Source organism: Petromyzon marinus, chromosome 21 (genome assembly GCF_048934315.1).
Source record: "Petromyzon marinus isolate PM22_M1 ecotype Great Lakes invasive population chromosome 21, UKy_Petmar_22M1.pri1.0, whole genome shotgun sequence".
Lineage (NCBI taxonomy): Eukaryota > Metazoa > Chordata > Hyperoartia > Petromyzontiformes > Petromyzontidae > Petromyzon > Petromyzon marinus.
In genome coordinates, this window is record NC_133687.1 from 189377 (window position 1) to 217340 (window position 27964).

The window sequence follows — 27964 nt, forward strand, 5'->3', positions numbered from 1 at the left end:
GTAAATGCCTTTATAATGCTGTTAAATTGTTAGAATAACTATGAGGCCTAGTTCAAAACGAAGCCTGCCACTTGCCTTATTGTGAATGTTACTTGTAATGGAATAAGTCGAGTCAGACTTGTACCCATGTAACCTTATTGCGATCTTGAGAGCAAGGATGACGAAAATATATCATCCACAGTTCAGTGTTGTGTGTAGTGGTGTACATTTAGGCTGCAGTATGGTGATGACACGATGTGCCCTTATTTAACAGTAGCTCATTCTCTTGTATAGCTATTCAGTACTAATGTAGGTGCCTGGTCCATCCAGGATCTATTTTGAGTTTCATGTTATTGAAGACAATGTTATGATGCTGTAGTGTTCATTCATTGTATTGATATTTCCAAGCATTAACAGATGCTGCATTTGTGCTGTTTTTCCATCAATTTTACCTCATTCAATTCATTAAATACGTTTGGAGTCGGATGTTCACCCTGGCTCTGAAGGTTTATTGAATACGAGGTTATCTACTCAAATAGTGGTGCAACAGCGAGGCCGAGACAACAGGCCTCATCTCTTTCAGGGTTTATTTTGTCTGTCTTTAGGCTCCTTATCGATGCCCTGTCTCCCTACCTGTGCGTAGGCCATCTGCATGAGGCCCTATCTGCAGGGCTCATCATTTTATGGGTTTTTTCCCCTGTTTCTTTGAGGTCTTGTGTGTTTATTTTTAATCTCTTTGAGGCTCTGTAGACCTAAATTCCAATGGACCCCTGTCTACAGGTCCCGTCTCCTTGACGCTTCGTAGGCCCCATCTCGTCAAGTACCTGTCTCTGCCCAGCCTCCTTGAGGCTGTGGCTGTAGGATATGTCTCCACGAGGCTACCTCAAGAAGCCCGTCTCCAGTAGGCCTGGTCCCCAGTAGGCCTGGTCTCCAGTAGGCCGGGTTTCCACATGACCATGTGTCCAGTAGTCCTGGTTTCCACATGACCATGTCTTCAGGACCTGTGGTCTACACGCCAAGTAGCGCTCCCAGCACCAGTCGCACACTTCTGTCTCCTAGCCGCTCATTTATTGGACACGGAGGCCCCACATTGCACAGATGCTCATCGCGTGGTAGTGACACAGATACAACCAATTAAATTGCAAGCAATCGGTCGCGCAACTTGTTGCAGAGACTGCCACACACGTTGGACGTACCACGCATGTATAATGCGCTATCACATCACGACACGACTCAAAGTCCCCCACGTAGCAGCTCTCCCTGTGCGGCACAAGGTGCCCCGGCACCTGGCTCTGCGATGGGCTTTACTCCGCCAGTAAGGGACGACTATTTCTGCGTGAAGCCATTTATCGGTAATTTATATATTTTTTCAAAATGAGAACCGAGGTTGTGTTAGGTTATGGGGGGAACCAGGATAACCCCTAGGGTTCCTTCAGGGGCCATGCTTGCTGCCGGCTAAGCGAAGTTGCATGCAACTCATTTCTTAGGAGTGGACCCAGTTTCAGGGCGAAATTCCTCACTCGGTATTACGGGACGCTGCTGGGCTGGCTCTCGGGAGGGATTATTGGCGTCATAAGGCACCGACACTGACTAAGTGTAATCACGCCCATCAACAACATGCTGTGGTGTAAGGACAAAACAAGGTGAGGTGGCGCTGCCGGAGTGGCGGTGCTGATGGATCCGGCCATGTGCTTCCCCGTGCGAACAGACTTCAGTTCCTGAAGCTCCGAGCACTAGAGAAAAACGTCGGACGTCGTGCCAAAATGTCAATCCAAAAGCACACGGGAGAGCTGTACATTAGCAGCAGTAGCACGACCACGACCCCCACACTGCCATGCGGAGGTTAACACTTTAAATGCAGTGGCCGCCCTGGTTAATATCGTGGTGTTTAGTAACCGTGCAAATACCACGTGCTGTTTCACACTGGACCTTCAAGATCCTGTGGTGTTATTTGCAAGAGTAGGCCATTGTATTCCAGCGTCTCAGTACAGATTTGAAAACTGACACCGCATACTCAACTGGAATCTGTATAGCAATCATCGCCCCCTACAGTTGGCAGGACCCTCCTGAAAAAGTCTTGAGACTCCAGAATGTGTAAAAAATCTATCTGAATTACAAAATATGAGGAAGGGTGTATGTCTTATTAATGTCCAAATAGCGAGAAAGCACAGGTGTTTTGTAGTTTAATGCAATTACTGAGCACAGGCCCAAAACGTCAAGCGGCCAGCAACAAACAGCACTCTGAAAAATGTGTGTGGAAAAGATTCAACACGAGCCTAGAATTTAGGGACGGTGCAGGAGACCGATGTGGCCTAAGTCCTGAGTTCCCCGAGGGCCCCAGATTCCCCCAAGGTCAGTGCGACCTTGCGCCCTCTCTGGTTTTAACGTTAACGTAATCATCTCAAATCAAACTGTGCAGGTCCATCCACTGTCAGCCAGTCCATCAACCGCAGCGCAGCATGCACACCCCACCTCCCCGACTTTGCCCGTCCACTGCTGGACGAGAGGCTGGTGTCGCGTATAGGTCTGTGGAGCCATTAATTAAATCCGTTTCTCTGTTAAGGCCTCCTCCCCTTCATTCAGAAGTTGCTCGAGCCATTCATCAGACAGAAAGTCGTAAGTCTACGGGTCCAGATGACTTCCCTGTGGAATTGTTTAAAGGAGGGGAGTCGGTACGTGACAGGATGCAACATGTGTGGCAATCTGGGAAACTGGTGAATGGCAAGGGGATTGGACATACTCTACATTTATCCTAGTTCCAAAGAAGGGTGATCCTAAACAGTGCACAAATTACAGGACAATAGCACTGGTTTGAAAACAGAATACGAGATTGCAGATGAGCAAGCTGGATTCTGGCAAGGGAGAGGGACCAGAGAACAAGTCACCAATCTCAGAATCCTCATGCACAAGATAAGAGGACATAATCAGCCATTATATATGTGATTTGTGTACTTTCAGAAAGCGTTTAACTCGGTTCCTCATGATAAGCTGTGGCGAACCATGACGGACATGGGATTCCCAGTACATCTGATTGACTTACTGGCCAAACTTTATCAGAAATAACTTGCTTGAGTCAAAGTGGTGGAGACACTGTCCGAATGGTTTCCATGTCAGAAAGGGAGTCAGACAGGGTTGTGTCCTTTCTATAGACTTATTTAACATCTTGGCTGAAACGGGTATGAGAGAAACACTTGATGGTTTCTTCGGAGGAATCCAGATCGAAAGGTGATGAGTAACAAATGTTCGGTATGCCGATTACATATTTTTTCTTGCCGGTTCTCAGGTGGAGTTGCAGGAGTTGACAGATCGCTTAGATTGGGTTAGTCGCACGTTTAACCTCATCAATGTGGACAAGATCAAAGTGATGGGCAGTGATGGAGCAGCCTGCCACATCTGGATGCAAGGCATCCAGCTGGAGCAAGTGGACACCTTTCCATATCTTGGAGCAGTCATCACTGAAGATGCGAGGTGATCAAAATAAATTCAAGCTAAACTAAGGGTCAGACAATTGGGTGATCCCTGAAGAAAATATGGAAGATTCACAGCATCCCCATTGGAACGAAGATCAGACTTCTGCATCCCTTTGTGTGGCCAGTTGCTTTGTATGGTTGTGAAAGTTGGACAATCAAGAAGAACGACGAGGCATAAATAAATGCCTTTGAAATTAAAGGACTCGGGTGGATAGTATGTGTATAGTGGACTGAAAAGAAAACAAATGAATGGGTTTTGGAGAAAGCTGGTGTTGAGAGGTGATAACATTAAGAAAACTATCCTACTATGGTCATGTTATGAGAAAAAAATGGAACTAGTTTGGAAAAGCAGATTATGCAAAGCACAATACCCAGTTCACGTGCATGAGGAAGACGAAGGATGACATGGATATATAACATCAAAGCATGGACAAGGCTCACGCTGGAATAGACAATGAGGATAGCAGAAGACAGAATTCAGTGACAAAGGATTGCCCATGGTGCGGCCAAACCTCGGATCGAGGATGGCTGAAAACAAGACAAGACAAGTTAGGGAAAATGTGAGGCACTGTGTATAACACACATTACACACATATAGACAAAGATCCCCCGTGTAGCCTACACAGGCTGACGGGGCGAGTGCAATTAGCGAGCACCTATTAAGACACGAGGGGGTGTGGCCAGCATCACCACGCCCGGTCTCCATTGTCTCCCCAATGCTGATGTTTGTACACAATGGTAACAGGTACTCATTTTGCTTAAGGCTGAGCCAACCTAGGGTAAGCCAAAAACCACCACTCACAATAGCTGTGAATGGGTAGCGAACTCTGGTAGTTCGGTGCTTAGAGCAGCATACTAACCACTGCGCCACTGCTCCACGCCCTAGCCACACTCACACCCTGTCTGGCGCTGGCAGGGCCAGTGTGAGGTGCACACTTAGGTATAGGTTATACATCGGAGTGCGTCGGCTCTCAGGAGGGGCTCATACACGGGAACCGTTGTCACCGCATTGCATGACGCCCGGGGTCAACAGAGTAACGCATGTCTGGTCACACACAGACAAAGATCCCCCATGTAGCCTTCAACTAACTCGGGGTAAATGCTGTCAGCGAGTACCTATGAAGCCACGGCACATTTTTACACACTACTCCAGGTGCTCATTTAAAGCTGAGTCGACCTAAGTGAGGCCCCAGAAACCGGTTGACATATCCGTCACCGATGTTCGTGCTAACCACCGCACACATCACACGCACACTCGACAGAACAGGGGCAGAACACACAAACTCCTCAGAGACAGGAGCTCGGGCTAGGAATTAAACCCAAACCCCTTCTTGCTGTGAGGCAAGAGCAATACCACTCTGCTACCCGAATGGAGCAGGACCCTCTCTGAAAACATAGTCTCGAGATCTCAAGTGAGATTTTTTTTCCCAAAAAATTAATGGCACCGATGTTGTTATACCTGTGGTGATCGTTACAGCCAAGTTATTATGTCACAGCAGCTTAGCCCACAGGCTCAACTGTGGGTGATTTGGTCATATGGCGAATGCTAATACGTCATGTTGGCAAAACATCCCAAGAGGGTCGAAGTCTCAGCGGGGAAAGCAGGGTGTCCCAGCGGTAGCACGTTCACTGCTTGTGGCAAGGTTCGCCGTCATAATCCCGAAGGCCGCCCTGGTTGACACCGTGCGGGTGTTGTGAGTATGAACCATATAAATATGTCCGCTTCCCTTGCAGTGGAAGTTAAACATCCCGTGATGTCATTCTCGCGATAGTAGCCCATCGTGGTGGCGTAACGGTCCAACTTTACTAAATCCGAAAAACTGCCTCACAAATTACTGGATAGGAATTACACGCATAGCAGCAAACATTGCTCCCCACTGCGAAAACTAAGCAGGACCCTCCTTAGAAAGAGTCTTGAGACTCAGTAGGGAGGCACTTCACAGTGCGCTGGCAAACCACCACAGGTATAACAAACCAGCGCACTTTGATGAGTACAACAGCATGGACACCGTCCGTGCACGTGATCCGTACGTCCCCCACCCACGGACACCGTCAACGTTGGGTGAGAGACAGGATGAAGAGGCACGCACGGGTTAGATAGGGAACTCGGCATCGCGGTGGTGCCACTGCTGACGGGACGCGCCGCAGCAGAGCAGCCAGAGGAGGGCGTACACCGGAGGATGTCTGCCACCAACTCGGAGCGACGGACTCGGCGCGTGTGCCCGGGACAACGGGCGGACTGCTACATCGCAGGACCCTGAGAGATGGCCAACAGCTTGGGGAGGCCTTCATCCAGTGGTAGATTGGTCGTGGTCATGGCAGAAGATTTGCGTCGTGTGTGACGACCGCGAACACGGTGAAGCGGCTCGCGGCCACAGCGATGCGGTAGTGCAGTGTGAAGGCACTCGGTGTCATGGGGATACAGAGACATGGGGACACAGAGACGCGGGGACACAGAAACAAGGGGACACAGATACACTGGGAGACAGAGACATGGGGACACAGCCAACAACTTGCATGGCTGAGAATGAATTCAGTAATTGTCGAGGTCTCTCTATCACAGATAAAGATCCCCCGTGTCGGCTAAATAGGCTGAAGGGGCAAGTCGTTTTCGCGAGCACCTATTAAGGCTGGTGATGCTGCTGCTGGTGCTGATGCTGGCTCCTCCTCTCTCACCACCAGCGCTACAGGCTGCTGATTGCGATCGCCTCTTTCTCTCTCACACTCTCTCTCTCCTCCTCCTTCCTCCTCCTCTTCTCCCCCTTCTGCTGGCGCGCCGTTGACACCAGGTTGGCGACAGCCGTGCCGGCCGTGCCGGTCACCACGCAGCCCGCGCCGGCCAGGGTCCAGGCCCCCACGGCGCCGTCCTGCTCCCCAAACAGCAGCTGCTGCCACGCGAGGCTCAGCAGCACGTCCACGGTGCGCACCAGCGCCACGGGCCCAGCGCGCTCCAACTGCAGTGCCCGGCTCAGCAGCATCTGCGCCGCCACGCCGAGCAGGCCAGAGGCGAGCAGAGCTGGTCGCAGCCACGGTGGGTTGCATGGCGGCAGCGCTGGCGCCGCCCCGGGGTCGAGCGCTGAGACCACCGCCAGCGCAGCCAGGGCCAGGCCCAGGCCGAGGACGCTGTAGAACCACGTGGAGACGAGGGTGCTTACCGCCGAGCCCATGCGGCGCAGCACCACGATAGTGACGGCCGACAGCAGCGCCGTGCCCAGCGCCGCCAGCGAGCCCCAGAGTCGGCGTGACGAGGATGAGGAGGAATCCGAGAGCCAGTCTGGGATGGGGGAGGGAGACGGGGTGGGGGGAGAAGGGAGGGAAAGATGAGGAGGGGGAGAATAGAGGAGTTCATTTAATTAATTAAATTGACATAAATGTTGTGAATGAACTCGTTAAGCACGGCGATGACTATGACTGCCCGGCACCGTCATCATCACCACCGATATTACCTACCGACCGTCACCATTATCACTACCAGCACTACCACCACCACCAACCGACAGTGATGAGGCAACATTAATATGAAACTGTCGAAGATGCAGACCGAGTTTCTCTTGTGACGTTACTGGAGATTGCGGCACGCGGAGCGTGATGAACACTGAGGGAGAGGAGGGTAGTGACGCAGGTGGGCGGTAGCACGTTCCTCACTTGCCGGAGAGGATCACGGTTCAAATCCAGCAGCCGCACCGGTTAACACCATGGTGGATGAATTAATCATACAAATACGAGTACTTGGTGTGGTGCATAAACATCAGCTCTGGGGAGACAAAGGCACCCGAGAGTGGTGCTGGCCATGTCACCCCTCCCACGTAACGTATAGCATTGGCTACACAGGGGACCTTCGCGTCTGCGCGTCCGTACCGTCACCATCTCCGTCACCGAAGATGAAGGGCGGACGCACAATGAGGACAACTCCCGTGAGTGCCAACAGGGTGAGCGGCGGCTCCCAGGGCCGGCAGCGCTCGCGCAAACAGCAGCAGGCGAGCAGGCCCGTGAAGGCCGGGCTGCTGAACGCGATGACCGTGGCGTCTGCCAGCGGCACCGAGCGCACCGCGAAGAACAGCAGCATCATCGCTGATGAGCCGGATACGGCGCGAATCACCAGGCTCACCCGCTGCCCCGGGGGGCCCAGTAGGGGCTGCCTACACAACCGCAACCACAACCATGTCAAAAACAGCCAGGCACGTCAGCATCATCAGCAACCACCGTGTCAAGAGTTAAATAAGCGCTGCAATTAAACGGTTACAATTATGCACAAATCATCAGGGGACTGAATGCCAAAACCAAATCAAATCGCATAAGTGTTGAAATTGATCAAGCAATTAAAACTATTCAATTACCGTACATTGCAGGAGTAACTGATAAGCTAGCCAGATTTTTTGAAAAACAAAACATCCGACTGAGTTTTGGAATGGTACATAAAATACAAAATCTATTATCTGGTACTAAAGATGTATTACCAAAGCTATCAACAAAAGGTGTGTATCAGATGAATTACTCCTGTGGAAAATGCTATGTTGGTCAGACGGGACGAATTATCAGCATAAGAATAAAAGAACACCAAAGAAATATGAACTTTGTTTGCAGAGCACGCTGCCAACAAGGACACAATTTATTTTGATAATGTTGAGGTTTTGTGTACTACTGGCCAAGCGATGTATTGAAATTGAGAAAAATATAAATAATAAATAAGTTTCTTAGTTCTTTCGGTAAAGTCACGTTGAAGGGAAACAATAAAATAATAAAATATATATAAAACAATAAAAATTCTCACGACGTTTCGACCATAACACAAACGGTCATCTTCAGGTGTGTCGGTTTGCATAAATGTATTTATTTTTAAACGGTGTATTTATTTAAAACAACGTTAGCGCCACGCGCAGCGATTTGGCGGTTTATTTAGAAGGACTAGTCCATCTATGTTCTGAAAAGAGGAGGGGGAAGACGAAATTTTTTTTAATGTATGCTGTCTAAAAGCCACTGTAAGCGTGAATAAATTTATGCAAACCGACACACCTAAAGACGACGGTTTGTGTTATGGTCGAAACGGCGTGAGAATTTTTATTGTTTTATATATATTTTATTATTTTATTGTTTCCCTTCAACGTGACTTTACCGAAAGAACTAAGAATATGAATTACTGCAGTCACGAAAGCTTTAAATCAAAATTTAATAAATAAGTGTTCTGATAGTGCTGCTTGGAAGCGTGTCATCAAGTAACACTGTTTAATTGCATGCCTATACAGGTCACCAAACATCGATGGTGATTAACTGCGAGCAGCCAATAAAAGGCACTGCATATCCTTTGAAATTAGATTAACATAATTAGATAAACATAATGTATATACATAACACATGGACATATATTATCTATGTTGATTAACTGTAAATAACCCAACTAATAATAGATATCCATTGTAATTTATATGACATTAACCTCCCTCTGGTCTTCGCACAAGTGTAGTGACTGATTCGGAGACGCTAAGACTTGGAGAAAATTATTTTATTCAACCGAGCACCTTTTGCACAAAACACACCCTACGCTGGTACACACTCTCTACGTGGGTTGCTAGGCTATACACAACACTAGCCGTCTAATACTGACGTCGCTGAACCGTCTAGCAGCGCAATATCGAGTGAAGACAACAGCGATGATGGCGACAAGACGACAGCGATGATGGCGACGATCTTCAGCAGCACGATGGGGATCCCACTACAAATGACAGCCCCGAGCTATCGCTCAGGGCCCCCTTTTATGCTCCCAGCGTGGCCTCGCTCTGCCCCAGCCACGCCCCCTCTCTAGAACCTACTAGCGGGTTCCCGGGCTTCCCCCACGTGCCCCTTCTGTAACCTTTCCCCCAGATATCTCCCCTGGCCTGCTGACATCAGGGCTGCTGTAAGCCGCAGATCCCCTTCCCCGCTAGCAGCCAGCACTATGCTGTTACATTACTTATTCTGTCACTATACAAGTGATGACACCACATTTACCCCCTCAATTTAAGACTGAGAGGATTTCTCCACAATTCTGGCTTTCGTCTGATGAGGCTATTTGTAATTACCGACAAAAAGTCGTCCTTGAATTGTAAATCTTGTGGGTTTACTCTCCAACCCACCGGTGTGCTGAAATAGTTATGCATTGAGATGTTTTGTTTACGTGACAAACCTTACTAATTGGCAGTGTCGGTGGTGGCGGGTTGAAAGACATTTATATTTACGCGATCTAACCCAAAAAAAAAACTCTACTACGGACAGTGGTGGGTGTACACCTAGGACCCCATTCAAACCCACTCTAATCTGGCCTCAGCTCGTTGATGAAAGTTGCAAGCAGAAATTTCTACATCACTTGCAGCTGGGGTTAAGCATCATCCCCCCCCCCCTCCTGATGCCGAGGGGAAATGGGTGAGGTTCAGGACTCTGGCTCATATAACTGCCACATGGCTGCATTGAGTACATGGTCCGGACCTTTCCAGAGACCCTGGGTAAGAGGTGTTCTGGCTAGCTTAGAGAAAGCCACAGGCCCATTCCCACACCTACAGCATCGCACATAAGAGAATGAGGAGGCTTACTACAGCCTTCACTCGGAGGTTTGGAGAGCTGTGTAGGACTACAAGGATGAGTGGTGGGCTTGGGTTGCTGAGGAGATGGAATCTGCCTCAGTAGCCCACAATCACAAATCACTTTTTAATGCCATCAAAAAATTAATTTGCAGCGCCTCACTGACCACCATCCTTAAGGCAAAGAACGGTGATCTGATCGCTGACACCAGTAAATGGTCTGCAGGCTTTCAAAGCATTTCTATGAGGTTTTGGGGGAGGGGAATTCCATCAGCTCGGGCAACATTATGGGGCAAGATTGAGATGATCCTGCTGGGGCTGCTGTGCCTCAAATATTGGAAGAAGTCACCCCCTGTGAGTGGCTGGCTGAAGTGCCATCTGTTGAGGAAGTACGAAAGGCGATCTAGTGTCCGAGACCAGAAAAAGCGCCGGGTAGAGATGATCTCCAAAGTAAAATGCTGAGGGAGGGTGGTGTTTGTGGGCAGACTGCTCTATACGACATCATAATAACAGTCTAGACCACTGGACGGGTTCCGCAGCATTGGAAGGATGCCCTGGTAGTCCCCCTATTTAAGAAGGGGGGCCGCACGTACTGTAATAACTACAGGGGTATCTCCCTCAGTGTGCCGTGAAAAGTCCTCTCAAGGATTATTCAACAACGCCTTGCCAGACACACTGAGCAAAGGCTTGCGGAACCCCAATGTGGTTTCAGGCGAGGGTGGTCTTGCACAGATGCCATATTTTCTCTCCGCCTGCTACAGCAGAGGTGTAGGGAATTCCAACAGGACCAACATCTCTGCTTTATTTACCTGGTCGAGGCCTATGATACCATGAGTAGGCCTTGGCTCTGGGTTGTTGTTCGTGCTTTCGGAGTCCCTGACTCTCTGCTCACAATCATTCAGGACCTTCATGATGGTGGGCAGGCCTGGGTAAAATTATATGGCTGGGAGTTGGAGCCATTCTCTGTTCACCTTAGGGTGTGACAGGGATGTCCTCTAGCTCCCAGATTATTTATGTTTCAACCACATAGTTTGTGAAACCTTCGATGGCTGTACCAGAGGAATTTCCATCTAGTACAGATATAATGGGAGGCTGTATGGACGCCCAGGTGCAGTCCAGGGATGGCTCCCTATGGGTCAACTATGTTAGTTATCCTGATGATCTGGTGATTGCTGGTCACTCAGAGGAGTTTGAGGCGCAGCTGCTGCACCTGGAGGAGCGTGCTACTAAGAGGTGGGGCCTTACCATCAGCCCCACCAAAACTAAACACCTGCCTGGGTATTTTGTGCCATCAAACACTCTACCCCCTCACCCAATTGGTGATAGGGCAGTTTTGGAGAGGGGAGAGTTTTCCATACCTGGGCAGTGTGCTCATGACCAGCAGAGGTCTCACTCCGAATCAGTCGAGCAGGATTATCTTTTCATCGGCTGCGTAACGCTGTTTGGAAGCGACCTGGTTTCTTGCTCCACACGAAGCTTCAGGTCTTCTCGGCCATTGTCATTCCTTCACTTCTCTATACTTGCAAAACATGGACCCCCCCATTAGAACATCTTCGCCGGTTACAAACATTTAGGCTGGCCTTGAAAGATCTGGACAAAGTCCCATCGGTGAGCTACTCCGGCAAGCAATGCTGCATTGACTGGGTCATGTAGCCCTCATGCCCAGCCACCGCAAGCCTAAACAGCTTTTGTTCGGCTGGATAAAGGAGGCCAAACGTGCGTGGCAAGGGCTAGAGAGGAGTGATGTGGTACAAGAGGATGTGGTGCTGAGTGGACTTGCCGATGACTGGTACTAGCGGTGTCAAGATCGGCCTCTGTGGAGGAGGCTCGTGACAACAGAGGGCAGAGGAGCAATGCTCACGACAACGAGTGGAGTGCCGGGTAGCTAAAACACAGCAAGTTAGCACAGTAGGGGGCACAGGTGGTGCATCGGCAAATCAACTCAGTCAGTTAACCCATTGTACTTGGGTCTCTCGTGTGACTTCCTGCCAGCGGGCATTCGACACTTCACCTGGCCTTAACATTCACATAGCCTGGCACAAGCGCCATAGTGGTGTCACCGCCACTTAGTGGCGAATGGCGGTTGTTGTTGTCAATGTGTAGCCGTGTGTAGGTGTAGCCATGTGTGTATGTGTAGCCATGTGTGTTTGTAGCTGCGTGTGCGTGCGCGTGACCCCGCACCCTGTGTAGAGGAGCGCCGGGAGGATGAAGACGGCTTGGAAGAAGCAGCGGCACGCTGCCACGGTGAGTGGGTGCACGGGGTCGACGAGCTTGACGAGCGCCGAGATCACGGAAAAGATCAGCGACGAGAATAGCGCGAGCAACAGGCCCAGACCAGGGCAGCACGGCTTGGGGGCGGGCGGCGGCACCCCTACAGCACACATACAGCACACACACAGCACTCACACTATATATACACACACAGAGTACACACACACAGTATCTACGCAGCACATACACAGTATATACAGAGCACACAAGGGTGCGACGATGGCGAGATGTTAATTACCTTACATGGTATACAGGAGGTCGTGGGTTCGATCCTGACCCCAATGCCTGTATATTTGGAGTTTGCGTGTCTCTCTCCCTGTGGTCACGTGGATTTTTCTCTGGGCCCTCTGGTTTTTCGCTCCACATTTAGAAACATGCGTTCAGAGTATTTGGCTTGCGATAAATTTCCACATTATGTCACTTTGTTGAAGTATCATTTGTGGCCAGCTCACCTATGAAGAAGAGCTATGTAGATCAGTGGACCTTACCTGGCAATATAAGTGTATTTTAGTTTAAATTAAAATACTATACAGTGAGGGAAAAAAGTATTTGATCCCCTGCTGATTTTGTACGTTTGCCCACTGACATAGAAATGATCAGTCTATAATTTTAATGGTAGATTTATTTGAACAGTGAGAGACAGAATAACAACAAAATAATCCAGAAAAACGCATGTCAAAATGTTATAAATGAATTTGCATTTTAATGAGGGAAATAAGTATATGACCCCTCTGCAAAACATGACTTAGTACTTGGTGGCAAAACCCTTGTTGGCAATCACAGAGGTCAGACGTTTCTTGTAGTTGGCCACCAGGTTTGCACACATCTCAGGAGGGATTTTGTCCCACTCCTCTTTGCAGATCTTCTCAAAGTCATTAAGGTTTCGAGGCTGACGTTTGGCAACTTGAACCTTCAGCTCCCTCCACAGATTTTCTATGGGATTAAGGTCTGGAGACTGGCTAGGCAACTCCAGGACTTTAATGTGCTTCTTCCTGAGCCACTCCTATGCTGCCTTGGCCGTGTGTTTTTGGTCATTGTCATGCTGGAATACCCATCCACGACCCATTTTCAATGCCCTGGCTGAGGGAAGGAGGTTCTCACCCAAGATTTGACGGTACATGGCCTCGTCCATCGTCCCTTTGATGCGGTGAAGTTGTCCTGTCCCCTTAGCAGAAAAACACCCCCAAAGCATGTTTCTACCTCCATGTTTGACGGTGGGGATGGTGTTCTTGGGGTCATAGGCAGCATTCTTCCTCCTCCAAACACGGCGAGTTGAGTTGATGCCAAAGAGCTCCATTTTGGTCTCATCTGACCACAACACTTTCACCTAGTTGTCCTCTAAATCATTCAGATGTTAATTGGCAAACTTCAGATGGGCATGTATATGTGCTTTCTTGAGCAGGGGGACCTTGCGGACGCTGCAGGATTTCAGTCCTTCACGGCGTAGTGTGTTACCAATTGTTTTCTTGGTGACTATGATCCCAGCTGCCTTGAGATGATTGACAAGATCCTCCCGTGTAGTTCTGGGCTGATTCCTCACCGTTCTCATGATCATTGCAACTCCACGAGGTGAGATTTTGCATGGAGCCCCAGGCCGAGTGAGATTGACAGTTCTTTTGTGTTTCTTCCAGTTGCGAATAATCGCACTAACTGTTGTCACCTTCTCACCAAGCTGCTTGGCAATGGTCTTGTAGCCCATTCCAACATTGTGTAGGTCTACAATCTTGTCCCTGACATCCTTGGAGAGCTCTTTGGTCTTGGCCACGGTGAAGAGTTTGGAATCTTATTGATTGCTTCTGTGGACAGGTGTCTTTTATACAGGTAACAAGCTGAGATTAGGAGCACTCCCTTTAAGAGTGTGCTCCTAATCTCAGCTTGTTACCTGTATAAAAGACACCTGGGAGCCAGACATCTTTCTGATTGAGAGGGGGTTAAATACTTATTTCCCTCACTAAAATGCAAATCAATTTATAACATTTTTGACATGCTTTTTTGGGATTTTGTTGTTATTCCGTCTATCACTGTTCAAATAAACCTACCATTAAAATTATAGACTGGTCATTTCTTTGTCAGCGGGCAAACGTACAAAATCAGCAGGGGATCAAATACTTTTTTTCCCTCACTGTATATACACAGCACACACACATTATATACACAACACACAGTATATACACAATACACACAAAATACACGCACAGTTACTATTGTTGGCGGTCGCATTGGCTTGATAGCGGTTGAGCAGGAAGGTTGCTGTTGACTCAGTATGTCTTAACGGTGGATCAGGAGACCGATACAGGCAGTAGACCTCACACTTGAACTGTGAAGGTTCAGCCCCTGCTCGCCGCACGGAGGGTGCACCTTGCATGGCTGCCGTTTTCTCGGCGGCTACTGTCGCGCGTCGACTTTCAAATCACCGCCGTCGTACAGCACAGAGGAAGGGCACAGGGACCACCGGCCCTGCGTGATCCCTTCCCCCAGTCACCGCTGTTGATGCTGCATGCAGCCAGCGATCGCCGGGTTAACGCCTCCTCTTTGAAACACCTCCTTTGTCGTCCAGCAGGGCGCTTGCCCATTTTCATATCTCCACGGTGCGGTGTGCATTTATTAAACATGGTGTTAACCATGCAGAGCGCATGTCCGGTCAATCTCAGCTGTGTCTCGACAAGGTACACTTCGGTGCCTGTTGCCTGGGCTCATCACAGCACGTCCTCGTGTGTGATTGTGTCCTGACCATTTTAATTCGTAGAATTCTCCACAGGAGCCACATGTGAAACGATCCCAGCTGCGGTTCGCACGTCGCCCTGCAGAGTCCACATCTCACAGCCGTGGAGAAAATGGCCAGTGAGATCAACTGCCTGGGAGACTTCGATCTTCATTCAAACTCGGTCCACGTTCATTCCACTATCTGTTGTGCAGTGTAACGCTATGGTAATTCAACACTTGCTGTACGTAACTTTACCGAAAGACCCAAAGAGTACTCGCTGTATCATTGGGTCAACGTTACTTCATGCTTGTGTAGAGTTCTGATGTGAATTGCTTTAACGTTCACAAACTGTTATCGAATCGTCCGTACCAAAATGTTGCACGTGCATTGCTATTGGGGATGGCACCATGAGATGAGGGCCATCGGGGGCGGGGAGGTGTCGAGATCATTGGGCATTTGTGAAAAAGAGCTTCGTAGCTCATCGGATTCCTCAACTCTAAATTAAGATTCTGATTCTGATAGTTACCTCACCTCTGCATACAGTTGTTCAGATTCAGCATTTCCTGGAGGTGACACTCTGCAACACCTGATCACACTTGAACAAGTGTTGTAAAGTGCACGGACCACGTTGACAAATATGACTGGGCTTACTAGTTTGGCCAGCAAGGCACAAATGGCAGATCGGTTAATGGTGTCAAATTGTTTTGTGTAGCAATAAAGGGAACAACGTACAAATGTGGATTTTGTTCTCAGCACTTGTCCTGGATGAGCCTAACAGAGGAAACACAACCGGAGATGCCGAGGGCCGCTCTAAAACCTGACTGAAATTCAGTAAAGACACTAAACACGGTGCACACACAGCACACGTCATGGTTCAATCAAAACAAGTCATTCTCGTTGCTACTATCCTCAAACACACAGAACACGCACAGCATGTCTGGCTTTCCACACACAAAACAAACATCGCGACTGATTTCTATACTCGGGTGACTCATGATCAGAGCCAGACTAGCGTGAACGGTGCCTGGTGAGCTGCCAGATGTTATAAGAGGCATCGGTTTTGAGGTATGGCTCCGATTTCATCTGCTTACATCATCACGCCCCGTGCCTCCTTATGTCATCCCCCCACCCCCGTGTCTCTGTCTCCCTCCTCTATCCCCTGTGCCTGTCCCATCGTCTCACCCTCCCTCCCCTCGTCTCCCTCCTCCTCCCCGTGTCTCACCCTCCCTCACCTTGCTTCCCTCCTCCTCCCCGTGTCTCTCCCTCCTTTCCGTGTCTCACACTCCTCCCCCTTGTCTCCCTCGGCCTGGTATCCGTGTCCCTCCCTCCCCGTGTCTCTCCCTCCTTGCCGTGTCTCACCCTCCCTCCCCTTGTCTCCCTCCTCCTCCCCGTGTCTCTCCCTCCTTGCCGTGTCTCCCCCTCCTCCCCCTTGTCTCCCTCGGCCTGATATCCGTGTCCTTCCCTTCCCGTGCCACCCCTTATCCCCTTTGTTTTGTAATTGAGGGGGATGTTGGAGGGGAGGGAAGCTGACTCAGTGGGCTCCGGGGGGGGGGGGGGTGAACTCAGGGGCAATGGGGAAGTGGGAGACAGAGAGGGCAGGGGCGGGGTCAAGGGGCGGGGCGGTTCAGGGGGATGCTGCCCGCGTGGGGCACGAGGAGACTTTGGACTCTGAACTCGGTGATGACCGATGGTGGCACTCGGGGGGACACCTGGGTCTCCCAGCACCGCCGCTCCGGGTTAAAGTGTCGCGCTTAGTTCGAGCAGATGCGGTGCGACTAGGGCGAGCACTTGCGAGAGAGGACAGAGGCCTGGGGTCGTCACCAAAATGACACAACTAAAATAAATAAAGTGCAGCAATGCAAGAAATAGGAATATGTGCAAGAAATAGGAGTATGCAAAAACAACCGCGTCCCAAGGGATATCGACAACATCGCTCACATAGCCCCTCCGCTAGGTCGACTCGGCCTTAAAATACGTATCTGGTGCGGTGTTCCACCACAAGTTTCATCAGTAGGGAGATAAATGCGGCCGGGTGTGGTTCTGGCCACACCACCCCCGTCATATGTGCCGCGCCGGCCGTTGTGAGCTACACGGGGCATCTTTGTTGTGACCACATTAGTGGTCACCATGGGGCGTCGCGTGACCACGGGCCTGGCTCTTAAAAGTCACGGCCAGCAGCATCAGCAACAACATCATTAGCGCCGTCACAAATAGCAGTGAGTGGTTGGAAAGGTGGTGGCGGTGGTAATGGACATAAGTGGGATGTAGATGCTGGTGGTGATGGTGGTGATAGTGACGTTGATGGTGGTGATAGTGGCGGTGTAGATGGTGGTGATAGTGACGATGTTGATGGTGATGTTGATGGTGGTGATAGTGGCGGTGTTGACGGTGATTTTGATGAGGGTGATGTTGATGGCGGTGATGTTGATGGTGGTGGCGGTGTTAATGGTGGTGATAGTTGGCTACTGTACGCCCCTTGTTGAATTTTGTTTCAACCGAGTCCCCCCTTGCTTGACCAAACATGGTTCTGAGAAATAAGTGTGAATAATGAACGTAGATATTTTAACCAATTGTCCATTTTGCGAGGTATTCTAACTAGCGAGTAACTGCAAGCGAATAAAAAAATTCAACGGACGCTCCGCACGCGTGACATCACGTGTTCGCGCACGCTGGTTAATCTTGGAAACCACATTGCTTACGATCAATGAGTTTAGGAAGGTATTTTATATCGTTCTAGGTTACCATATGTATTGAAACATTTTTTATCGTAGTTATTTTATATTGGCAGATTAATACGTGATTAAATTCAACAATGACTCTCACGTATGATAACAATTTCACAAATTTATAAATAACCTCACGTAACCCCTGGGACATTGCCACGCACCCCCACGAGTCCGCGTACACCCGGTTGAGAAACACCGCAGTGTAGATGGTGGTGATGGTGACGGTGTAGATGATGGTGATGGTGTTGATGATGGTGATGGTGTTGATGGTGGTGATGGTGACGGTGTTGATGGTGGTGATGGTGACGGTGTAGATGGTGGTGAGTGACGGTGTAAATGGTGATGGTGAGGATGTTTCCCATACTACTCACCGCCTTCCTCCTTAGCATCTCCCAGTATCACCCCCTCCTCCTTTTGCTGCTCCTTCTCATTCTTCTCTTCGACCTCCTGTTCCGTGGCCATCACCACGGCCACCCCATCCTTCCATGACCCACACCTCCCATCCCTCAATGATCCATTTACCCCATCAATGAGGGCCCCATCTTGTGCCACAGTCACGGGTACCACCTCCTCCTCTCCTCCCTTTACTTCTCCACCCCAGTCCCTCATGTCTCCCCACTGCGAATCGCCGGCACTCGACCACCATAACGTGGAATGGAGACCTCAGTATCTGCGTGTATAGATGTATCTCTCTCTCTGCAGCTGTCTCTCTCTATAGCCGTCTCTCTGTAGCTGTCTCTGTAGCCGTCTCTCTGTAGCTGTCTCTCTGTAGTTGTCTCTCTGTAGTTGTCTCTCTATAGCGGTCTCACTATAGCCGTCTCTCTGTAGCTGTCTCTGTAGCTGTCTCTCTGTAGCTGTCTCTGTATCTCTCTGTAGCTGTCTCTCTATAGCGGTCTCACTATAGCGGTCTCTCTGTAGCTGTCTCTGTAGCTATCTCTCTATAGCGGTCTCTCTATAGCGGTCTCACTATAGCGGTCTCTCTATAGCCGTCTCTCTGTAGCTGTCTCTGTAGCTGTCTCTCTGTAGCTGTCTCTGTATCTCTCTGTAGCCGTCTCTCTATAGCGGTCTCACTATAGCCGTCTCTCTGTAGCTGTCTCTCTGTAACTGGCTCTGTAGCTGTCTCTGTAGCTTTCTCTGTAACTCTCAGTAGCTGTCTCTGTAGCTGTCTCTGTAGCTCTCTGTAGCTGTCTGTAACTCTCTGTAGCTGTCTCTGTAACTCTCTGTAACTCTCTCTGTATCTGTCTCTGTAGCTGTCTCTGTAGCTGTCTCTAGCTGTCTCTGTAACTCTCTCTAGCTGTCTCTGTAACTGTCTCTGTAACTCTCTGTAGCTGTCACTGTAGCTGTCTATGTAGCTGTCTGTAACTCTCTGTAGCTGTCTCTGTAACTCTCTTTGTAGCTGTCTCTGTAGCTGTCTCTGTGACTCTCTGTAGCTGTCTCTGTAGCTGTCTCTGTAGCTGTCTCTGTAGCTCTCTGTTGCTGTCTCTGTTGCTGTCTCTGTAGCTGTCTCTGTAGCTGTCTCTGTAGCTGTCTCTGTAGCTCTCTGTAGCTGTCTCTGTAACTCTCTCTCGCTCTGTCACCGCGGGTCCTCCTCTGCCCTTGCTGCAAGCTTCACGCGCGCGCCGCTTTCAACTTCCGCCGCTGAGCCAGTGGCGACCACGCCCCCCCTCGATTATATAAAAAATTTGCGTACGAGGCCACGCCTCCTACCCCGTGGGCCTGGCGTGCCGTGGAATCTGGTCAACACGTGCTCGGTGAGTGACGCACGCGTGTGTGACTGTGTGCGCACTTAAGCTGCACAGGTGACATGGTCATGTCGCCACTATTGTGTGTGTGTGCGGGTGACACGTGCTCACCGTGTGTAGTCGTGTGTGCACCTATCCTGGCATGGGTGACATGATGAAGTCACCGTTGTGTGTGTGCGTAAAATTGTAAGTTGTGTGGTACTTGTGTGCGCGCAGTATATCATCAGAAAAGCGCCCCGCGGCCAAAACACAGCAAGTTGGCACAGTGGGGAGCACAGCTGGTGCCTCATCCCAGTCAATCAATCCTTGGCATCTGAGTCTGTCCCGTGACCTTCCAACGAGCTCTCGACACTTCGCATGGTCTCAATCTGCACCTAGCCTGGCACAGTCATCGTCGTGACATCACCACCACTTAGTGGCGAACGGCGTCTGTTATCTGTGTATTTTGCGTGTAACTCTTCGTGTGTGTGTTATGCATATCTATGTTTACGTACGTGCATTGATGTATATTAGGTGGGGAGCAGTGGCGCAGTGGTTTACCGCACTGCACTACAAACTCGAGTTCAATTCCTGCTGATGGCCAACATCGGTGACAAATATCGGAACCGGTCCACAGCCTCCACGAGATCGACTCAGCCTTAAATGAGTTATTGGTGCGGTGTGTAAATATTAGCACTGGGGAGATAAAGGCGGTCGGGTGTGGTCCTGGCCATACCACGTATTCGCTAACAGCACTTACCCCAGCACCCTGCGTGGGCTACACGGGGATGTTTGTCTTATGCAAGGGATGGGTTCACATTGCAATGACATCCGTTTTGGCAAATCAGCCCCTTCCTGTGACGGCCAACTTCCTCTATCCACTCACCACGCGCTATGCACTCATCAGCACTCATCACCCACGACACTCACCACCCTCTATACTCGCCTCGACACAAGTCACCCACCCACCACACTCTCCACTCACCCACACACCAAACTATACACACACCACACTCTACACTCACCCACACGTCACACTCTCCACCGACCCACACACCACACTATACACATAACCATACACAAACCACAACAATAGCCGTTTTTTGCCACTAAGTGGCGGTGATGTCACCACGGTGCTTATGTCAGGCATTACGGAAGGCTTTATGGCAGGTCACCGGACAGACTCAGGTGCCATGGGTTGACTGAAATCACTGGTACATGCACCACCTGTGCCCCCTACTTTGCCAACGCGCTGTGTTTTAGCCGCCCGGTGCTCCGCTCGTTGTTGTGAGCGTCGCTCCTCTGCCCTCCATAGTTGCTGGAGGGTGGATGCCTCAAACTGCCCAGTCACGTCCTTCACGAGCCTCTTCCACAGAAGCCGATCTTGACACCACTGGTACCAATCTTTAGCAAGTCCAATCAGCTCCATATCCTTCTGTACTACATCAGTCCATCTCTTCTCTAGCCCGTACCGCGCCCGTTTAGTCCCCTCTATCTGGCCAAACAGCTGCTTGGACATGCAGTGGCTGGGCTACACGGCCCAGCCAATGCAGCTTTGCCTGCTGGAGGAGCTCACCGATGGAATTGTGTCCAGATCTTTCAAGAATCTGAGCTCCTCAGACAATCCAGTCTGGTCAAACCCAGGATGGATCGCAGGCAGGCTAAAATTAATATTTAAAACCGGCGCAGGTGTTCGATCGAGCGCTCCACATTTCCTAAACATAGAAAAGGGAGGGAGGGCACGACTGTGGCCGAAAAGATCCAGAGCTTAGCGTGGAGTTGCAGGCCAGGTAGGTTCCCCACAGCGTTACGCAGACGATGAAAAGATAATGCCGCTTGACTGATTCGGAGTGAGACCTCTATTGTCAAACCGCAGCTGGTCATAAGCACACCGCTCACACACTCCGATCACCCTCACACTCTCCCACACGCCTCACCCTACACTCACCTTTGACCACACTATATACTCACCCACACTATACACACACGACAACCTGCACTCATTCAGTCACCCACACTCCACACCCTACCCTGACCCACATGTCACACTCTGCACTCACCCACACTCACCCACACACCCCGTCGCAGTATTCAGAATAGTTTATTCTGAGGAGTCACGTGCCCGCCATCATCGTCGTCATCAATGTTCACGCGCGACAGCTGCCCGACAGAACGTGTGCTACACGCGTGCGTGCCTGTAAGGCTGATGAGGGGGCAAGTTGTGGTTGTGTGATGTTGAGGTGAGTGTTGTGTGTATTAGTCAGGAGGTGTGTGTGAGGTTGAGATGTGTGTGAGGAGGTGTAAGCTCAAGGGGCGTGTGAGGTAGAGGTGAGTGTAGGTGGTGTGCGTGTGAGGCGGTGTGTGCTAGTGGGGAGCGGTGGCGCAGTGGTTAGCGCACTGCGCTACGAACCCTTATGACACGAGTTCGATTCTCGCTCACGGTTAAAACCAGTGACGATTATCTGAACCGTCCTGTGCCTCCCCTAGGTCGCCGCACCTCCGATTAGCATGGTTGGCAACGTATGGTGCGAAAGAAGTTCAACATACATACAAATGAGTACCTGGTGCAGTGTGTAAAATCAACACTGGGGGGGCAAAGGCGGCCGGGCATGGTGCTGGCCATCCACTGCCTCGTGTGCCATGCCGGCCTTCATAGGTGCTTCTCGCGACCAGCACTTGTCCCAAATGTCCGTTAAGGCTATACGGGGGATCTTTGTCTTGTCTAAGTAAGGAGGTGTGAGTGAAGTTGAGGTGTAAGTCCGAACACTTGGTATCAAGTCCAGTTAATCACGAACACACACAGAGTAAGCTATTTGAATGAACAACACCGTTATGAGGCTGCTGCCAAACTGGCTCGGACACAAGGGTAGATGGCGAACATCTGCCAGCGGTGACCGGTTCCAGGTCGTTGGTCCGGAGACCGACCGCGGAGAGACGGTGCTGTGGGATCCTGGACAGCGTCGATTCGGGACCAGTGAGGCTGGGCAATGCTCATGTGGATAGGTCGGAGCGGACTGGTGCTTGTTGCAAACGAACCGGCAAAGGTTGATGTGTTTGATCGGTGGTCAATGTAACTCGTGGCGAGGCACTCTCGCTGACAGTGTTGGAGAAGACGGCAGGAGCCCTGTGTGTCAATGTGGGGGTGAGGAGGAGCTCTGTCGATGTGGGGGTAAGGGTGAAGAGGAGCTCTGTGTGACGCGGGTAAAGGTGAGGAGGAGCTCAGTGTGAGGATGTTGGGCGTGACGGTGAGGAGCTCTACGTGACCATGGGGGGTGAGGATGAGGAAGAGCTCTGTGTGACGATGGTGAGCCTGAGGGTGAGGAGGAGCTCTGTGTGACGATTTTGGGGGTGAGGGTAGGGTGTGAGGGTGAGCTCTACGTGACGACGTAGGGGTGAAGGTGAGCTCGCTCTACGTGACGACGTAGGGGTGAAGGTGAGCTCGCTCTACGTGACGATGTCGGGCGTGACTGTGAGGAGGATCTCCTCCTGGCCGCGCCGTACGAGTAGAAGCAGCTTCTCCTCCCTCTGCACCGCCTCCTGCAGTGACGTTGTGCGCGTGGCTACTCGGCCGTCCACAGCCACTACCACGTCACCGTTTCTCACCCCAGCGCTACAAACAGCACAATATCCACATCACTGTTACTCACCCCGGCACTAACACCACCACCACAACATCCACAACAACATCACCGTTAGTCAACCCGGCACTAACACCACCACAATCATCGCGACCATGAAAACCACAACCACCCTATCACCATTACTTACTCATCTCCTATGGGACATTAGGCTACAATCAGCTATCTCTGTCTTTTCCTGTCATTGGCTGCATGCTTTGCCTCTCTTCCCTACCCTATCACCTTTACCCCGGCACTACCATCACAACAACAACTAAAAACTATGCTTTATTTTGCCAGGTAACGTCCACTGAGCTCTACAGCTCTTTTTCAGAAGCAACCTGGCTAGAAGTGATAGCTCAACGAAGTGGCTTATCATGTGGAATTGTACCGTAGCCAAATACTCTAAACAAACGTTGATTGTAAATGTAGAGGGAAAAACCAGAAGACGCGGAGAAAAATCCACGCGACCATGGGGAGAGAGACATGCAAACTCCAAATAAACAACAGGCGTCAGGGTCTGGAGCGAACCCATGACCTGTATACCAGACGAGGTAGTTAACATCTCGCCACCATAGTCCCCCCAACAACAACTACCACCACCATATCACCATTACCACGGCACTATCAACAGCAACCACCACAACAATAGTATCAACCACAACATCACCACAACATCAACATTACGGCCATCGCCGGCACAGGGAGTTAGGTCACCTGGCAGCGGGTGAGCCCGGGATGACCTCGTGTACGTAGATCCCGCCGGAGACATCCGGGAAATCCCGGAACCGGAGCCGGAGCTCCTTAATCAAACTGGGACATCATCAACATCATCATCAACAGCACCATCATAATTATCATCGTTACAAGCAACACCATCATCACCACGGTCATTATCATCACCACCATTAACATCATCACAATCATTATCACCACGGAACCGGAGCCAGAGTTCCTTAATCAGACTGGAACATCACCATCATGACCATCATTAACATCATCACTACCATCATTATTATCATCACCGTTATCATCACGTGCATCATCAACACGGAATCAGAATCGGAGCTCTTTAATCAGACTGGGACATCATTGTGACGATATGGTGATTAACACTCACTGTACCGTTGGGTCAATGCAAGTTCGTGCTTGTGTAGAGTTCTGATGTTAATTGCTTTATCGTTCTGCAAACAGGTTTTGAATGTTTGGTACCAAAATGCTGCACGCGCGATAATTGTTTTGATGTTTGTCAATGCAAATGAGGGCTGGGGGGAGATGTGGGAATAAACTTCCTCTGTACAGTGAGCAGTGCCCTGCATCAACCTCCCTCTGTTCCTCTCTCAAAGTTTTACCTCCTCTTCTTCATCATCGTCCATTACCCTCTTCCCTACCCTCGCCCCTCCACTACGTCCGATCCCTCCCTTGCCCCTCCGTGACCCCCACGCGCCCTCTGTTATGGTCACTCATTCCTCAGACCTTTGCATGCCCCTTGCCATCTAGATCACTCTCGATTTGTTACCGCTTTTAAACTACATACAGCGCCTTGAACTAGCACGCTCTATATAAATATAAATTAAAATAATTAAGATAATTACCTCACCTATTTAAACAGCAGTTCAGACTTCACATTTGAACTGGACAGAAAGCGTGATTGTGTTTAGTTCTAACTTCATATCCATGAGGTTTTCTGGGTTAGATCGCGTAAATATATAAATGTGTCGCGAAAACCCGCTACCACCCGACACAGCCAACTAGTAAGGGTTAGTCACGTAAACAGAATGTAGTGTACTTCACGGAGGCCCACTTGAACTTGGAGGCAGCACGTTTATTACACGGCCGCAACAGGGCTACTACATAACCGTACACAAGTTAACTAGACCCCAACGGGGTAACTACATAACTGGGTCAGTCAGTAACACTCTGAATGACCCACGATGCCGAGCGAAGACCGAATATCGAGGAGGCGTAGCACGGTGAGTTTATTCCAGAAGACAGTCCACGAGTGCTCTCGGGACTACCCTTTTATGCTCTCGAGCGTGGCTTCGCTCCGCCTTCGGCCACGCCCCCTTCTGGATCTCACCAGAAGGTTCTCACATGCCCTCTCGGGTTCACCCAGACAAATATGCCTGTCGCCTGATGAAGCTAGCTGTAATTACTGGCGAACTATCGTACTCAGATTGTAAATGTTGTGGCTTGGCTCTCCAACACACCGGTGTGCTGTACTAGTGACTAATTGGCATGTTCTGTTTACGTGACAACCCTCACCAACATGGACTGAACCCTGATGTACCTGCGCTGGTTAGGCATTGCCTCACCAACACTTACTTTACCTGGAATGGTACATTCTACAAACAAAATGAGGATACCCCTATGGGTTCCTCCTTGTCACCAGTGATAGCCAATGTTTTTATGGAGAAGTTTGAATCAGACGCCATCCAGACATCCACCCTTCGTCCTTCCCTTTGGGAGAGATATGTTGATGACACTTTTGTCATTTGGTCACATAGCCTCCCAGCATTGAACCATTTCCTAGACCACATCAATTCCAGACACCCATCCATCAAATTCACCATGGAAGTGGAGAAAGATGGCAAGCTGCCATTCTTGGATATTCTGTTTGAGAGGAGGCCTGATGGCTCTTTGGGACATTCTGTTTACAGGAAGGCCACCCACACAGATTCCTACTTGAAGCCTGATTCCCACCACCACCCGGCTCAAAAGAATTCCCTCATCAAAACACTATACCATAGGGCTCATTGCATTTCTGACCAACACCACCTAGCCAGTGCATTAAAACATGTACATCTGGCCCTCAAGATGAATGGATACTCTGACCATACTATCCGCCAAGCTGTTTCTCCCACCATACAGAAACAACCACCTGATACTCCAATCAAAATCATCACGTTGCCATACATAGCAGGCGTTACCAAAAAAAATTCCAAAATTCTGAACAAACACAAGATCCAGGTCCGGTTCAATACAGTACACAAAATCCGTGATCTGATCCCATCCGTAAAGGATATCACTTCTGACTTACAGTACCCCGGTCTTTACAAATTGAGTTGTACCTGCGGTGACTGCTATATCGGGGAGACGAAATGACATATTTCTGACTGAACTCGCGAGCACAAATCAGATTTGAAACACGGGAGAACGAATTCTTCGGCCGTAGCTGATCATTGTTTCAACACAGCGGGTTCTCATGATATTGTTTTCTCTTATACCAAAGTACTCTGAAAACCTCCCGGATACTACCAAAGATTTGTCCATGAAGCCATCCAGATATATAAACATAGACACAACTTCAACCGAGAGGATGGTTTTAAATTGAGCAATCATTGGAAAGATGTCATCAAGCAAGTCAAACTTTAGCTGCCTTATAATTGTACAGCCATTTCCATTTCTTCCAGTTGGTTGCGCTCGTTTTCGATAACCGCTCGCCATCGCCTCTCCGTCCCCCTAACCCCCTGCAGCATAACAAAAGGCGGCTTAACTTAGCCCCCCCCCACGCCCCTTCCTGGCTCCTCCCCCCCCCCCTTAACCTGTATATAATATCGGGTATCTTAGAGCTATCTTCACTTGATACAGCAATTTTGCTGTGACGGTTTCCACCTGAAGACGGAAGCTTGTGTTGCCTCCGAAACGTCGTAATTTAATTTCGTTTTCATTTATTTTACCTACGTGACTTTACAAAAAAAAAACAAAGAGTATGATCCTTGCAGTCACGAAAGCTTCAAATCTAGAACCCTCACTAGTTGGCTGTTTTGGGTGGTGGCGGGTTTTATCGCCACATTTATATATTTCCACGATCTAACCCAAAAAAAACTATATTATGGATGATATTGGTCACAAAAGCCTACGTGTTAAATGCAATTTTATACTTTAATAAGATTCTTAGACACATAGATGTAATATTATTGTTCTATTGAAAACGGACATGGTTATATCCCTAAATGTTAAAAGGCAAAATATAAATATTCAGAGAGAAAGGACGTGTTTAGTGAAAGTGTTGGTATTCGTTTTCATCAGCCTGCCCTGTAGTGGTGACGACGATTGTCTGGTCCGTAACGAAGTGGTGACGGCATAGCCGCTACTGTGGCGCATTGTTCGTGATCGTGTGGGGGTTAAATACGAGATCAAGCAAGCGTCATCGGGATCTTTGTCTACAGGTAGAGACACAAACTTGGACTCGGTGCACAACGACACTCCGGTGCAAATGACGACACACACACCTGTATTTTGCAGGACGTTAAGAGAAGTGCCCATTGGTTTTTTCGGTAAAGTCACATATGTAGAAATACAATAAAATGATATTAAAACAAAACAATCACGAAGTTTCGATCACAACACAAGCGATCTTCATCAGGTGTCAAGAACAAATCATGGAGGTAAATACAACAAAAAGGATGAGAGACGAGAATTTAACAAACCTAAAAAACATTATGTGAAGCACAACCAGTCAGGCCAACAACACAGACACTTCCTGGCGGACCACGAATTTCAGAAGAGTGTTACATTTCTTGTTCAACTTCTGGATTGCACAAACCAGCATAGACAGAGTGAAAATACGAGGTACACGGTCAGTAGGAAAGACGGATAGAGAGGCAAGGAGAGAGAGAGGGATGAACAGAAGCTTAAATAGGAAATAAGGTTGGGGGGGGGGGGGCAGAGAGAGAGCGGCAGCTCAAAAAAAACATCTTGCGGCAGCTCAAAAAAGGCACATCTTGTACATACACTCTTCTGAAATTCGTGGTCTGCCAGGAAGTGTCTCACTGTGTTGTTGGCCTGACTGGATGTGCTTCACATAATGTTTTTTAGGTTTGTTAAATTCTCGTCTCTCATCCTTTTTGTTGTATGTACCTCCATGATTTGTTCTTGACACCTGATGAAGATCGCTTGTGTTGTGATCGAAACGTCGTGAT

At 49.5% G+C, this 27964-nt stretch overlaps 2 protein-coding genes across 5 annotated transcripts in view; both read right to left on the reverse strand.

Moving 5' to 3' along the window:
- Positions 1 to 2145: 2145 nt before the first annotated feature.
- LOC116944706 (solute carrier family 35 member G1-like) lies at positions 2146 to 19349 on the reverse strand. Its single transcript, XM_032958498.2, has 4 exons — positions 18073 to 19349; positions 12182 to 12371; positions 7308 to 7588; positions 2146 to 6723 (listed from the first exon to the last, which is right to left on the reverse strand). The coding sequence occupies exons 1-4, from the start codon at positions 18308 to 18310 to the stop codon at positions 6134 to 6136; spliced, it is 1299 nt and encodes a 432-aa protein (XP_032814389.1). The 5' UTR covers positions 18311 to 19349; the 3' UTR covers positions 2146 to 6133.
- Positions 19350 to 21507: 2158 nt separating this feature from the next.
- LOC116944705 (uncharacterized) overlaps positions 21508 to 27964 on the reverse strand; it is a 53973-nt gene continuing 47516 nt past the window's right edge. For all 4 annotated transcript variants that reach the window (XM_076068381.1, XM_076068379.1, XM_076068380.1 and 1 more), the window contains exons 11-12: positions 23757 to 23852; positions 21508 to 23032 (exon numbers count right to left, since the gene is read on the reverse strand). In XM_076068381.1, coding sequence (XP_075924496.1) covers positions 22867 to 23032; positions 23757 to 23852 — 262 coding nt within the window. In that variant the 3' untranslated portion in view covers positions 21508 to 22866. The remainder of the gene's footprint in view (positions 23033 to 23756; positions 23853 to 27964) is intronic.